The sequence below is a fragment of the Nyctereutes procyonoides genome, unplaced genomic scaffold (assembly GCF_905146905.1).
Source record: "Nyctereutes procyonoides isolate TBG_1078 unplaced genomic scaffold, NYPRO_anot_genome, whole genome shotgun sequence".
NCBI lineage: Eukaryota > Metazoa > Chordata > Mammalia > Carnivora > Canidae > Nyctereutes > Nyctereutes procyonoides.
In genome coordinates this window covers 31,030,975-31,044,163 of record NW_026575043.1, presented here as the reverse complement: position 1 = coordinate 31,044,163, position 13,189 = coordinate 31,030,975, and the positions used below count along the sequence as shown (strand labels likewise).

The following is a 13,189-nucleotide window of genomic DNA, read 5'->3' as shown; positions in this document are numbered from 1 at the left end:
ATCTACATCACACCAGCTATATTACAAAATAAAATTTGTATTATATAACTTCGATTTTTTTACATTTAAGACTAGCTATAAAATGTTAATACAAAATGTTCACATAAAATTATATTATTTATCTAGTGACCGTCCTGTTTTATTATGTGCTTAACTGATGCTGTTGAATTACTAGTATTTATTACAACCTTAATGGTATCATTTTATTGTGAATACTATTGGTATTTAGCTTCAGAAAAGCTTACTCTGACACCATGCTGACTTCAGGGAGAAAAAGGATATCTCATTTTATTTTATTTTATTTTTTGTATATTTTTTATTGGAGTTCGATTTGCCAACGTATAGTATAACACCCAGTGCTCATCCCATCAAGTGCCCCCCTCGGTCCCTGTCACCCAGGCACCCCTTCCACCCCGCCCAACTCCCTTCCACTACCCTCTTTTTATTTCCCAGAGTTAGGAGTCTCTCATGCTTTTAAAAGGCAGTCAGCCTCAGGAAGGCAGGTCCTTATTTCAACCCATTGTAGGAAGTGCCAGGAAGTTGAGGATGAAAAATGCTAGATCTTGAAACATGTTTTTCTCAAACAACTCCAAGATCAAGGTGGGGGTGGGGGGCCACAAACACGTGTAATTAGCAACTTCAGCCTTTGAATTTCTGTGGAAAGGAGCAGAGGAAAGGAGGATATAAGGCTGCAGGAAGGGGAAGCTAGTGTCGGATCATGGGAAGTTCTGTGTGTCCTCTGCCTAGGGGTAGAGGTTCTCTGTTTGTCTTGCTTTCTTTTCTTTTCTTTTCTTTTTTCTTTTCTTTTCTTTTTTTTTTTTTTTTTTTGTCTTGCATTTTAAAGTTGTCTCCTCTGCAGCAGATACACCAGGCTCTTTGGGTGTAGAGGTCTTTTGTGCGGTACCGTGGGTATAAGTAGCTTACTCCTCTTGTGGGAAAACAGCCAAAGCGGGAAGAATGAGGAAGCACACAGAGTACAATCAGCTTAGTGTGAACCAGACTTTCATGAGTGGGAGGAGCCTCATGTTCTGGTGAAGACATCAGAAAGTCCTCCAGACCAGTAGGCAGAAACAGTAAAAAATGTCAAAAGCAAGAAAGGCCTAACTTTTTGAAAGAGAAGTTTGAGTATGGAAGTGAAGTGTGTTCTAGGTCAAAGAAAAATGTTCATCAGTGAGGGAATCTCTTACCCCCAGGGTCACTGAGGTGAGCATTAGGTTGATTTACAGAGGAACCCCCCATGCTGCTCACTTAAAAAGCAGGTGAGTCCACATGTTTTCTTGCCAAGAGCTTCTGGGGGCAGTGGTCTTCAAACCCAAGTGCATGTCAGGATATTGTCCATCCAGAGCAAATGTAGACTCTTCTGTCCCACAGTAGAAGATTCTGACCTAATATGTCCTAACCTGGACACTACCACACCCCACTTGGGGGGGGGGCAGCCGGGGTATCATGCCCATATGTATTTAGCCTAGAAAAGTGAAAAGATGCAATTAAAATGTTTAAAATATTATAAGGAAAATTAATAAGGTATATGTAAGCTTATTTACCCCCATTCCACAGAAAAAAATAAGACCCCTTATGTTGAAGTTATCAGTAATAATGGATAAATGTTGGGCAGCCTGGGTGGCTCAGCAGTTTACCGCCGCCTTCAGCCCAGGGCCTGATCCTGGGGACCCGGGATCGAGTCCTGCGTCAGGCTCCCTGCATGGAGCCTGCTTCTCCTTCTGCCTGTGTCTCTGCCTCTCTGTCTCTTTCTGTGTCTCCCATGAATAAATAAATAAAATCTTTAAAAAATAATGGATAAATGTTTTTATATATGCATACATAGGCATATATTACACAATATACATACGTACACGTGTGCACCACACATATATGTAGTCTTATCTAACCCTTAGGCTAACCTGGATGTTAGTATCATCTTCATTATTTAGATGGCAGTGGTAAAACTGAAATTATTTGTCCGGGATCACACAGTGGTAGCATCCACATTCTAACTTGGGAATGTGTGGTTATAGGCCTGTGTTGAACAACATCACTCAGCCAGGGTCATTACCAATATGGCAGAGGGTAGATATTGTAAGGTTTATTGTGCACAGACAATGTGCTGGCCAGAAAAAGGAAAGATTTATAAAATGTTTAAATGACTTGATGAATAACGGGCGCTAAAAGAAGTCAGAGTCATGAGGGTAGTATCAGGGCGAGTATGTATCTTGAGGACACTGTTGAAGCGTCCCATTGGCTCGAGGACACTGTTGAAGCGTCCCACTGGCTGGGATATAACAGATCCACTTCAAACAGAAGCTCCTGCATTCCCACAAGAGGACAGTGGGGCTCTGGAATGCACATTAATTTCGGTAACGTGGATATTTTTCTTCACACCGTGTTTTCTTTTGCATATAATCCTGAGATTAATACCTACAAGTATATAAGTAACACTTCATCAACCATTTTAACCTACCAAAAACATCTTACTCTTCAAGTCTCAGTTGTAATATATATATTTTTTTCTTTGAAAAGAAAAATGATTACTATTTGATTGATTTTATCGATTAATTTTAACAGTACAGTGATAAATCCAGAGGCCAGAATAAATACAGATACATTGGCTCATTCTAAAGGATTAAAAAGTAAAGACTTTTACCTTAAAATGAGATTATTTTGGAACAACATTGTGATAAATATTAAGTATAATTTTTAAGTCACTGCGGCTTTTTTGAGGTGCTTATATTCTGTAGGTATCTTGTCTACTGAGGGCATCATGTCCAGGAAGAATTTGGACTTAGGCATTTTAATGGAAGCAATTAATAAAAAGAAATTTGGCCTCTTTTTTTTTTTTTTTTTTTGAGAGAGAGAGAGAGACAGAGTGAGCAGGTGAGCTGGTGAGGAGGGGCAGAGGGAGAAGGAGAGAATCTGAAATGGGCTCTATGTTCAGGCAAGGCCTAACTCGGGCTCGACCTCAGGATCCTGAGATCATGATCTGAGACGTAATCAAGAGTTGGATGCTTAATCCACTGAGCCACCCAGGTTCCCCAAGAAAACTTTGGGCTACTGTAAGAAAATTCTAGGGGCACTAGTGTGGAACATCTGCCTTCGGCTCAAGTCGTGATCCCAGGGCCCTGGAATCGAGTCCTGTGTCAGGCTCCCGACAGGGATCCTGCTTCTCCCTCGGACAATGTCTCTGCTTCTCCGTGTTTTACATGAATAAATAAAATCTTTAAAAAAAAAAAAGAAAAAAAGAAAATTCTAGACCCCAAATAAAAATGACAACAAATGTGTTTTTTAGTAAACAGGGGTGATTTTGTTAAAATAAGTTCAAAGCATACAGCTTAGGCAGTGGCTGTGTGTTCTCCAAGACAGAAGGCTGACTCCATAGTCAAACGGTAGTGGTGGCATCTTCTTCCATCTTTCTCATTACGATAATTTTAGCCAGTGTCGCTTCTCCATAAACCTTGAATGTCTTACTTCTTTAGCTTTTGTGGAACAAAGGAATTTCAGAGTTTAGAGATACCAAAAAAGTTTATTATGTTAGTGCTAGTATTTTTGTCTTTATAGTTATAGAACCACCTCTTTTCCTTCAAAAAAAAAAAAAAAATTCCCTGCCAATGTAAGGCTTTAAGTAAATCTAATTTCTTGCTTTTCATAGTATATTTGTCAAACAAGACTTAAAAACACCTTTAGTTTTGTTTGCAACTATTTTATACAATGATTACTTTATGGGCCTGACTCTTGACGTGCATTTACAAGAACCCATTGATGTCAGCAAGAAAACTAATAAAACACAGCCCGTACTTTGTTTTGTGTGTTATTTTAATCAATACTCCCTCTGCTGGTTTAATAGGAAGAGAGCCCCAAGGACAGCTCATATTACCGGATATTTATAGAATGCTTTTTGCTATTAGAAAGACATTAAAAAGTAAAGTCAGGAGTCAAGGCTCCTGTTATTTTATTAGCTGTATTTGTACAGCTATTCCTTTTTAATTCGCCCTATTAATCTAAGTAGGAAAAATCGGTACCCTGAGGCATTTCTCTTTCTTTTTACTAAGATAATTTCATAGAAACATGATGTTTTGGTGGTAGCTTTTATTTTGCCATCCTTTCATTTTCAAGTATTTTATGGTTTTCTCTAAAAATTCAAAATGTCCTCCACTGGAAGCCCAACGACGGAATGCGGACTACAGTCTGTCATTAAAGGTGATGTAGATTTTTACCCGGCCTGTTTTGTTGTCTTTCTCTGCAGGCACTCCATCTGCACCGTGTACATTGAAGTGCTTCCTCCCAATAATCAAAGCCCTCCTCGCTTCCCACAGTTGATGTACAGCCTTGAAATCAGCGAAGCCATGAGGATTGGTGCTGTTTTATTAAATCTACAGGTATGCTTCTTACTATATACCTGCAGCTCCAGGGGGACAGCCTTGAAGGCTGATGGGTCTGTATTTGTGCATGGGGACATGTTGGGGAGGGGGGATTCGCACATCTGCTTGCACCCTAGTGAAGGAAATTTCCATTTGGAATGGAAAATGGGGTAATATGGATGGAGGGTTTCCTCAGCTAATCTATTCTATTGATTGCCACAACGGAAGGACTAACATTATCTGGCGGGGATTAGCTGCAATAATTACAAGAGCAAATGAAGGGATTCGAAATACACACTTGAATATTTTGTGCTTTGTACCCAAAGAGTTTGCAGCTGACTATTATTTTCTGTCTCGGATTCCTTTGCCCAGCAGGATTTACTTTTGCTGCAGTGCTGTATAGAGAAAATAGCTATGGGTTCACTGACTGACGGTAGGCATCCTAATTCTGAGGCAGACAACTTCATTCTGTGGCTGTGGGCGAATCTTGTAATTGCTGGGCCTCCTTTATTCGTTTAGGTGAAGGGAGGACGTTTAGCTGATATTTACGTTTGCAGCTCCAGTTTCATGGGCATGTGAATTACTTGCAGGATGGTTGCTTGGTTTTCACTGTTTACATATTCCTGGATAAAGCACATTTGGCCAGAAAAGGCTGTATCTTCAACTGAATCTACAAATCGGCCTACGTGTGGTGTCGGTAACTGCCCCTTGCTGTAAACATCATCACACGATACATCACTTGACCTGTGGATGTCTAGAGGACAGGGAACTCCCCTTCTGTTGGCGTTGTTACACGGGAATGGCTGAGCCTCCTGACGAGAGTTCTGGAAGCTCGCCTTGACAGTTAGGAGAGATGTTGATGTGAGGCTCCAGAGAAATGCCAGCATCGATCTTTACCACCAAATGAGGTGACACGGGCATAGTTACATCTTGATCACCTCTCGTTTGGAGGCAGACACCCTCTTCCTGAAAGCCTGATGAGGTACATTACGAGTGGAGATTGTACCGAATGTTTGAATTGGAAAGGATGTAAACGTAATGAGACACATCAGCCTTATTATCCAGATGTAGAAAGTGAACCTCCTGAAAAGTGAATGAGGCCTAGATCAGTTGACTCAATTTTCATCATTTTCAAAACTAGCCTCATTCCCTTAAATCCCTCCTAGTACCCGAGGTTGCCCGGAGCTTTGTCTTACATGACCTGATACTCCTCTGTGCTCTGCTCTACTATCCATTTTGTGGCTTTTCCCATATAGCTATAGACTTTGTTTCTGTTGTTCATTTACCATTAAAACATGTGGGGAACAAAATTATGTAAAGGTAGAGATATTAGCAACAAGGAAATGTGGAGTATTATAATGGACAAAATAAAGGAAACCCAGAGTCTCTGAAAACCAAATATGAAGACAAGTACATTTAATGGAATAATGAAAAATATATATATATAATATGGATTTATTTGTTTAAACAAGAAGAAAAAGTAAATAAATCCTAGATTAGTGAGATTCAGCCTAAGAAACTGTACGTGTTTCACATTTAAATATCTCCTCCGAATATGCCATTGTATATTCCTCCTCAGGACCTGCACTTTGGTTTCAGGATTTTTTTTTTCTTTTTTTAAAAAGTCAACCTCAAAAGGTTACATAAATGATTCCATATTTACATAGCATTTTTTAATGACATTAAAGACATGAAGATAGATTAGCTGTCCCTAGTGGAGGGAGGGAATAGGGGCAGGAAGGAATTAGGTATGGCTGAAAAGGGCATTATAATGGATCCTCGTGATGATGGTAGTGTTCTGTATCTTGACTGTATCCAGTGTCATATATTTGGGCTGTTATTGTTCCACAGTTTTACAAGAACTTAGCATTAGAAACTAGGTTAAATGTACACATAGATTTAACTTTCTATGAGGTAACATGGTCTTACGTACAAGATGGCCCTAGGTCTCATTTCAGGAAGGTCCATGAACCATATTATAGGAGAATAACTCTACCTGTGAGTTAAAGATGAAAAAAAGTTGGGCTTTTTCATATCTCAAATTTCTCTACTGCAAAAGCTGAGCAAATACGTGAAATGACATTTCTATTCACCCTTTCTGCTTTTGGTAGGAGCAGAAGAAAGGGTGCCAATTGCAGTGGCAGTCTCTATGGGAGGGAATGAGGATGTCATCATCAAGGCTTTTTTCATAAACCGCCAGCCATTCACTTCTGCTCATGATCAACTGAGATTGAATTTAAACTAGTGACCTAAAAGCTGAAAAGCTTCCACCAAATTACTCTCCCAGATACTTCTAATAACAGAACGCATCAGAGATACCTCTGGCTCTGTCCTCATCCCTTTCACATGCCTCACTGCCCACTGCTGACTCACTGCTCAATTCAGAAAGACAGGATTTGTGGGGAAATATATTTTCCAAGGTAACAGCAGCCTGGCTTCAGAATGATCTGTTTTGACTGAGATCAAAGTGGTTTCTTCGCTGAAAACAATCCTTATTTCTCCTCTTCCCCTGCCCCTTCAATGTATTTTCCTTTCATTCTTGTCTCGGAGCTGCTGTGGAGGCTGTGATTTTCCTCGGGTTATTAAGGCTGTCTTGAGTGGCCCCTGCATCCACAGCATTCAGTGGAGCAGAATGTGACCCACAGCTCTGCTTTCCCAAACTTCCTGTGCTGAGCAGGGTTGGCATGAGGTGGCATCTTTTTTTTTTCTTCCAGAGTTGGTCAGACCTTTCTCCAAAGTATGACTGTGCATCACCCCCACTTGCCAGTGAAACCTAGTAGAGGTGTGTGCCCCAATGTGCACTGGGATCATGGGATCACGGGGACCCCTGTGCCCAGCTGTCCCCACTCTGTGCCATCATGTTCATCGTTACTCTGAAATCAACCATGCTGGGAATATTTCTGCTACAGAAATAAGCAGATGCACCAAATCAGCACCTTTCACTACATTCACAGCTACTTGTTAACCCTTCACACCACTGGATGTGAAGCCAGTTTCTTCAAAGACTTAAGTAGAATGTATTAACTTCATCAGCCTCCTCCATCTCCCCCCCCCCATTTTGAAGATTTTATTTATTTATTCATGCGAGACAGAGAGAGAAAGAGAGAGACAGAGAGAGAGGCAGGCTCCATGCAGGGAGCCCAATGTGGGACTCGATCCCGGGACTCTAGGACCATGCCCTGGGCTGAAGGCAGGTGCTAAACCACTGAGCCATCCAGGGACCCCCCCCCCCCCATTTTGAAATCCCTTCGTACTATCACCTTTCCCCTGGTGCTCGTATAAAAATAATAATAGATAACGTGTATGGCGCTTAATGGGGCACCCGCCTCTACAAATAACTAGGTTATATTCTGCACACACCCCGACTCGGAATGTCAACAATCTGTGACTGAGAAGGGTGATTTCTCACTCTTACTGTATATCTACCATGGATCAGATCCCATTCAGTCCTCTATCATTTCACCCGTGTCACACTGAAGGGGCAGCCTCTGTACGGATCAGTGTTGTTCTTCTGACAGAGTGAAAAGACAGGCACAGTAAACCACAATATGGATCTTAATGCATCTTCCAGAAGTGACACCTGACCCTACTGCCTGCGGTTCCTCCACCAAACCCAGGCAGGCTGCTCCTGAGCTCCTCACCTCAGGGATGCGTAATCCGCCCGGGGGAGGCACACACTAACTACCTGGCTACTCTGATGTCAAGAGCTGTGAGTTCTTTGGTTCATCACTTGCCTTCCATGCTATTGCAGGCAACCATTTTGTTAAGTGAGTTTTCACTGCCAACCACGATTCCCATACTGAACACTTCCAGTAAGTTTCCTCACCAGCTTCCAGTCTCTTGAAACCACGCTATTTATTTTTTGGGTGTTTATTGGGCACATTATACTTTTAAGTGTCAAGCTGAGATCAGTTTGGATAGCTAGGTTCAAGTTGCCAAATCCCACGGTCTGTGCCATCAGAAGTCGTCAGAGACTGCACTGTGTTCAGTTTTCACTCCATAATCCAGCTGATGAAGTGGCCTCTGGCTAGGACAAGGGATCTCCTGGGGGCAATGTTTGCTGCGGGAAACACAACAGAACAAAACAAAACCCAGTTCTTCGTTGTTACCCACGAGTCAGGCATGTAATAACTACCATATTTTTTTTCATTGGCCAGAGCAATTCAAATCGGCTACTCTTGAGTTAATAGGTCAAGAATGTATAATCTTCTTGTAGGCAAATAGCTCCACAGGTTACTTGGCAAAGGATGATGTGAGTGGAACAGGGATGTTTTACTTTCCCTAGAGATGAACTGCCAATGTTTTCAAAATATTGACTTCAAGCATTAAAGTATATAAATATATATGCACCTACTAACTTTCATATAAATAAAATAAATAAGTAAAAAACTTCAGCACACGTTTCCCCATTTGATTCTCATAAAAACCCAAAGCAATGGGAGCTATTATCATTGTAATTTTACAAATGGGGAAGAATTCCTGGTTCTTAGTAGAATACCATCCAATAAAACAGGAAGGAGAGACCCCATATGGATTTGGAGACTTTTACCTTAGAAATAGGGGAGAGGGCTTTTTTTTTTTTTTTTTTTTTTTTTTTTTTTTTTTGGTGCTCTGGTGGTTGCTGGTCTGGTGTTTCTCTTAGTCTAAGACTGAGAGAAGAAAATCCAAGAGGAAGAAGGGGACATTGTTACCTGGCTCTTTAAGTGGCTGGATGCTGGGACTTGAGTCAGTGCAACTACTCTCTGAGGAGGACACTAGAAAGAGGTGTCATGGTGGAGTGGGCAGTTGGCAAGGGAGCATGGACTGCTGCCTGCATTGTAGGTGATCCCACCCAGGGCCCTAGATCTCAGAGGCGGGGTTCCTAAGTGTAGGTAAAAATGAAGGACTGCAGCACTTGAGAAAGAGAGACATGTACGCGCAACAAGATGTACAACCAAAGGCCACCAACCGAGCATTATGCACAAGTTACCTCAGAATGTCACGGCCATGACCAATCCCTAGGATGGCTGCTTGAGATCCAATCCAGCCCTGTAACCGTGAGGTCTGCTGCTGCCCGACTGAGCCTCACACAACCTCCCCATGGTCAGTCCCTCTAAGAAGTGTGTTTTTCCCTCTGTAGCCTCTCTTATCACAGCATCAGAGGGGAAATGAGAGTAAGAAAGATGAATATGAGTGAGAAAAATCACCATCACTGTAAGTGCCTAGAAATAAAGTTGGTTTTAAAATTAAAAGGAAGATGTCATATTAGTAAGAGTTAGAGCATCTTACTAAATGGCAGTTGTCAACTTACAGACCCAGACACAGCTGAGGAAGTTGGCTGTAGGACAAAAATGGCGGCAAGCGACACAGTAGCTCGATGGCAGCCCTGGGAGACATGAAACCATTTAATTTCTTCCCTGGGAGACTCCTTATTCAAACCGGCCATAGGATAATGCAGAGCTGAACTTCTGTACTTAAAATGAAAGCACATGGGAAGGAAAGAGTTCAGAGGTTACGTGGAGATGCAGGTCTGCAGGGTCTGGCTTTGAAGACAAGGGGCTTGGCTCACTTCACTCCTCCACTTGTTTCTAACATGGCTCATTAACGATGGGGCACTTAGTATCTTTTACATTTGTAGAAATAGTTCATATCTCTATTCAGCAGCTGTAGGTTTATGCCCGACTATAAGAAAACAAGTCTTAATTATAAACAAGTTTGGAGTCGAATGATCCATTTACCTGTTGTCAGTGAGGACAACCCAGAGAAAGTTCAAGTACGTGTTACAAAATGGTTAACAAACACATGCATGGGAATGGCATAAAATGTTTGCACACATGTTCCTTGAGGAGTGAAGAATAGGGACTGGGGCAGCGCAAGTGCTGGCAATTGTTCCTTGATTTAGAATGTCTTTCGCCTTCTCTCGATTTTTGCTATCATGCCTCTATTTTATTAATATGTGAACTTATTTCTGAAAATGAGTGGTAATGGAAACAATAATTTACTTGACATATCGCCAGTGTTGAATTTTTTTTTTTTTTTTAATTAGGAATGGGTGGAGTGCAGCATAGGGTGAAGAACCATAGCCTGTGGGCAAAGCAACCTGTTTGGCTGGCTGGTAAACAGAATGTTTTGTTTTGTTTTTACATTTTTAAAGGTTTGTTGATAAAATATAAACAAATCAAATGAAATGACAACAAAAAATAAATAATGATATGCAGACACCTGATATGGCTCCCAAAGTACAATTTTTTTTGTCTTTTTACAGAAGAAGGAAAAAATTGTGCTGTGTTCTGCATATGCCCTGTGTAGTCATTCAAAAAGAAACAAACCAACAAACAACAAGCCAAAACCAAAAAGCAACCTTTGCGCACATAATCGTGCCCATCCATTATATTTAAATTAAGTTTAATGGCACCGCTAAAAGAGATAAGATATAATACATATCTTCACAATCCTAAGACCCAACATTAGATTCATATATTACATTTGATAATTTAAATTGCATCAGAAAAAATAAAAAAATAAATAAACAAACAAACAAATAAATAAATAAATAAACAAACTGCATCAGAATAATCCGTTGTGTGAGTTGGGTCTCACGTGAGCTGGCTGAACACAGAAGCAACATTTGTTACCAAAGTATTATGTGTGTATAATAGGTCAATATTTGTGTGTCAATCAATATTAGTTGAATAAAACGGACTAATTCACCCTTAGGTGTAGACTAGAAAGCATAATTTTAAGAGCTTGGGAAACAAGATGGAGATGATTGTCTTGGGTTAAGGAAGTCCAGATTGAACAAATAGTGTAAATTGTGTAGCTCAGTGTCAGAAATGAAAAAGAAAGTACCTAACTAATGGTAATCATTCTCATTCCTGTTCATTACCATCGTTGTTTTTCTGTTAACTCACCTGAAGATTTGGGGCTTTAAAGGTGAGCAAGAAGGTACCAGGCATTTGGATTGATGACTAGGAAAGTGGACTGTCAAAGAATACAGGAGAATGGACGCATTGCAAAGATATTCGCCCCCTTTATGGTTTTACTAGTTGTTCCATCAAGAAGAAGTGATCACTTGCAATTTAGAGTACAAAGTGACACTTTGGCAGCCCAAGAGGCAGGTGGTTAATAGATCCATATTAATAATAATGTCACCAACATCCAATTGTAGGGACACCAGGGTGGCTCAGTGGTTGAGCATCTGCCTTGGGCTCAGGTCGTGACCCCGGGGTCCTGGGATCGAGTCCCACATCGGGCTCCCTGCATGGAGCCTGCTTCTCCCTCTGCCTGTGTCTCTGCCTCTCTCTGTGTGTCTCTCATGAACAAATAAATAAAATATATAAAAAAAAACACAACATCTAATTGTAATTGGCACTGTTAGCCAGGAACTACTCTAGGCATTTGAAAGCTTCCTGGTCTTTTATATATTTAACAAAGCAGTGCAGTCGCTTTGCCGAAGTCCAGGAGAAGCCTGCTGGGGAGTGCTGGTCCCAAATCAAGCCACATGTCCCGATAGTCAGTGCTCTGCCCTTCCTGGCGACAGGTTCACGGGGCCCTCGGCGCTGCTCGGACTTGTAGTCACTTCATTCGCCCACAGAGCAAATGCTTCTTTTCTTTTTAAGATCTGCTTGATCCGACTTGATTTCATTTTCTTGTGGTTGCTTCTTGCTTCTGCACAAAAGTGAAAAATAATAGCATGTAAAAAACTAATAATAGTAGCATGGAGTTAATGACCACCGAAGCTAGAAAACCTAATTTCACCCTTGTTCCCAATTTGTGTCCTGAGCTGAGCTGGCTCTTGCAGTTTGAGTCTCTTTCCTTTTCCTGGCTCCTGGTGCCCAGCGCTGCAGTGGCCCGTTGACAACTTGGACACAGATGACGGGAGAAAACAGAAATGTGTGAGAAGTTGGACGTTGCATGTCTGCCTACCTGAGGGAAAAACGTGCATTTTTCTAATGAAAGTGCCTGAGGAGGAGTGTCAGGCAGTGGCGGGTCAGCTCGCCACATGCAGTTCCCTTTCACCCTTATCCATTCTTCTCCTTTTTAATAGTTTCCGAAAGCTGTAAAATTTAAACTATGTGCCTCAAGGAATTATTAATTTTAGTCCTGAAGAAAAATGCCTGCTGCCTTGATTTGATACAGAATTGATCCATTTCCAGAACAGTTTGAAAGAAATGCAGGCCATTGTATCGCATGCCCTTCTGCATTAACAGGTTCTGTCGGAGGTGCTAATTCGTTTTTCTGACATCCTTCAAATGTTCTAGAAGGTTTGGGGGTTCTTTCTTCTCTTTCTTTCTTTCTTTCTTTCTTTCTTTCTTTCTTTCTTTCTGAATATTTCTTGTAAAACAGTATACTTTTTTCCCTGAAGATGATAAGAGTTCATGATTCATGGATGTCTCGAAGCTGGCACAGGTACACTGTGCATGAATCATTGAGCCCCGGGCCATAGAATCTGCAGTGTCATTTATATTACGGGGATCGCTTTGGATCTGTCACTTGCAGATTTGCTCTTCTGTCATCAAAGAAGCTTTTCTTAACACATTCCGATTCTTTTATGTTAGTGCATAGATTAATGCCGCACAGTGTGCTCAAAAGATGACTGCTTTCCCTTCAATTTAGTGATCTATAACTCACTCTATTTAGGTTTCCCTGATTTTGATAAGAGTGAGGAATGGAAGTCTCATTTATTTTCCTCTTTATTTTCAGTTCAAGTTGCCTCTTGTCTTTCCTTACCCTAGATCTCAGGTGGCTCTTTCATCGTTAATGTTATCTCAGGTGAATAAGCTCATTGTAGGTGCACGTAAGGAATTGGAAACACACCACTGCTACTGGTCATCTGGCTCCAACGTATACTTTGTATT

At 41.1% G+C, this 13,189-nt stretch overlaps 1 protein-coding gene across 16 annotated transcripts in view; it reads left to right on the top strand.

Moving 5' to 3' along the window:
- The window catches only part of PCDH15 (protocadherin related 15), a 739,593-nt gene that overhangs the window by 447,623 nt on the left and 278,781 nt on the right, over positions 1 to 13,189 (top strand). For 15 of the 16 annotated variants that reach the window (XM_055322636.1, XM_055322635.1, XM_055322634.1 and 12 more), the window contains one exon: positions 4,238 to 4,370. The exons of the other annotated variant lie outside the window; for it this stretch is intronic. In XM_055322636.1, the coding sequence (XP_055178611.1) occupies positions 4,238 to 4,370 (133 nt within the window). The remainder of the gene's footprint in view (positions 1 to 4,237; positions 4,371 to 13,189) is intronic. 16 annotated transcript variants of the gene reach the window in all.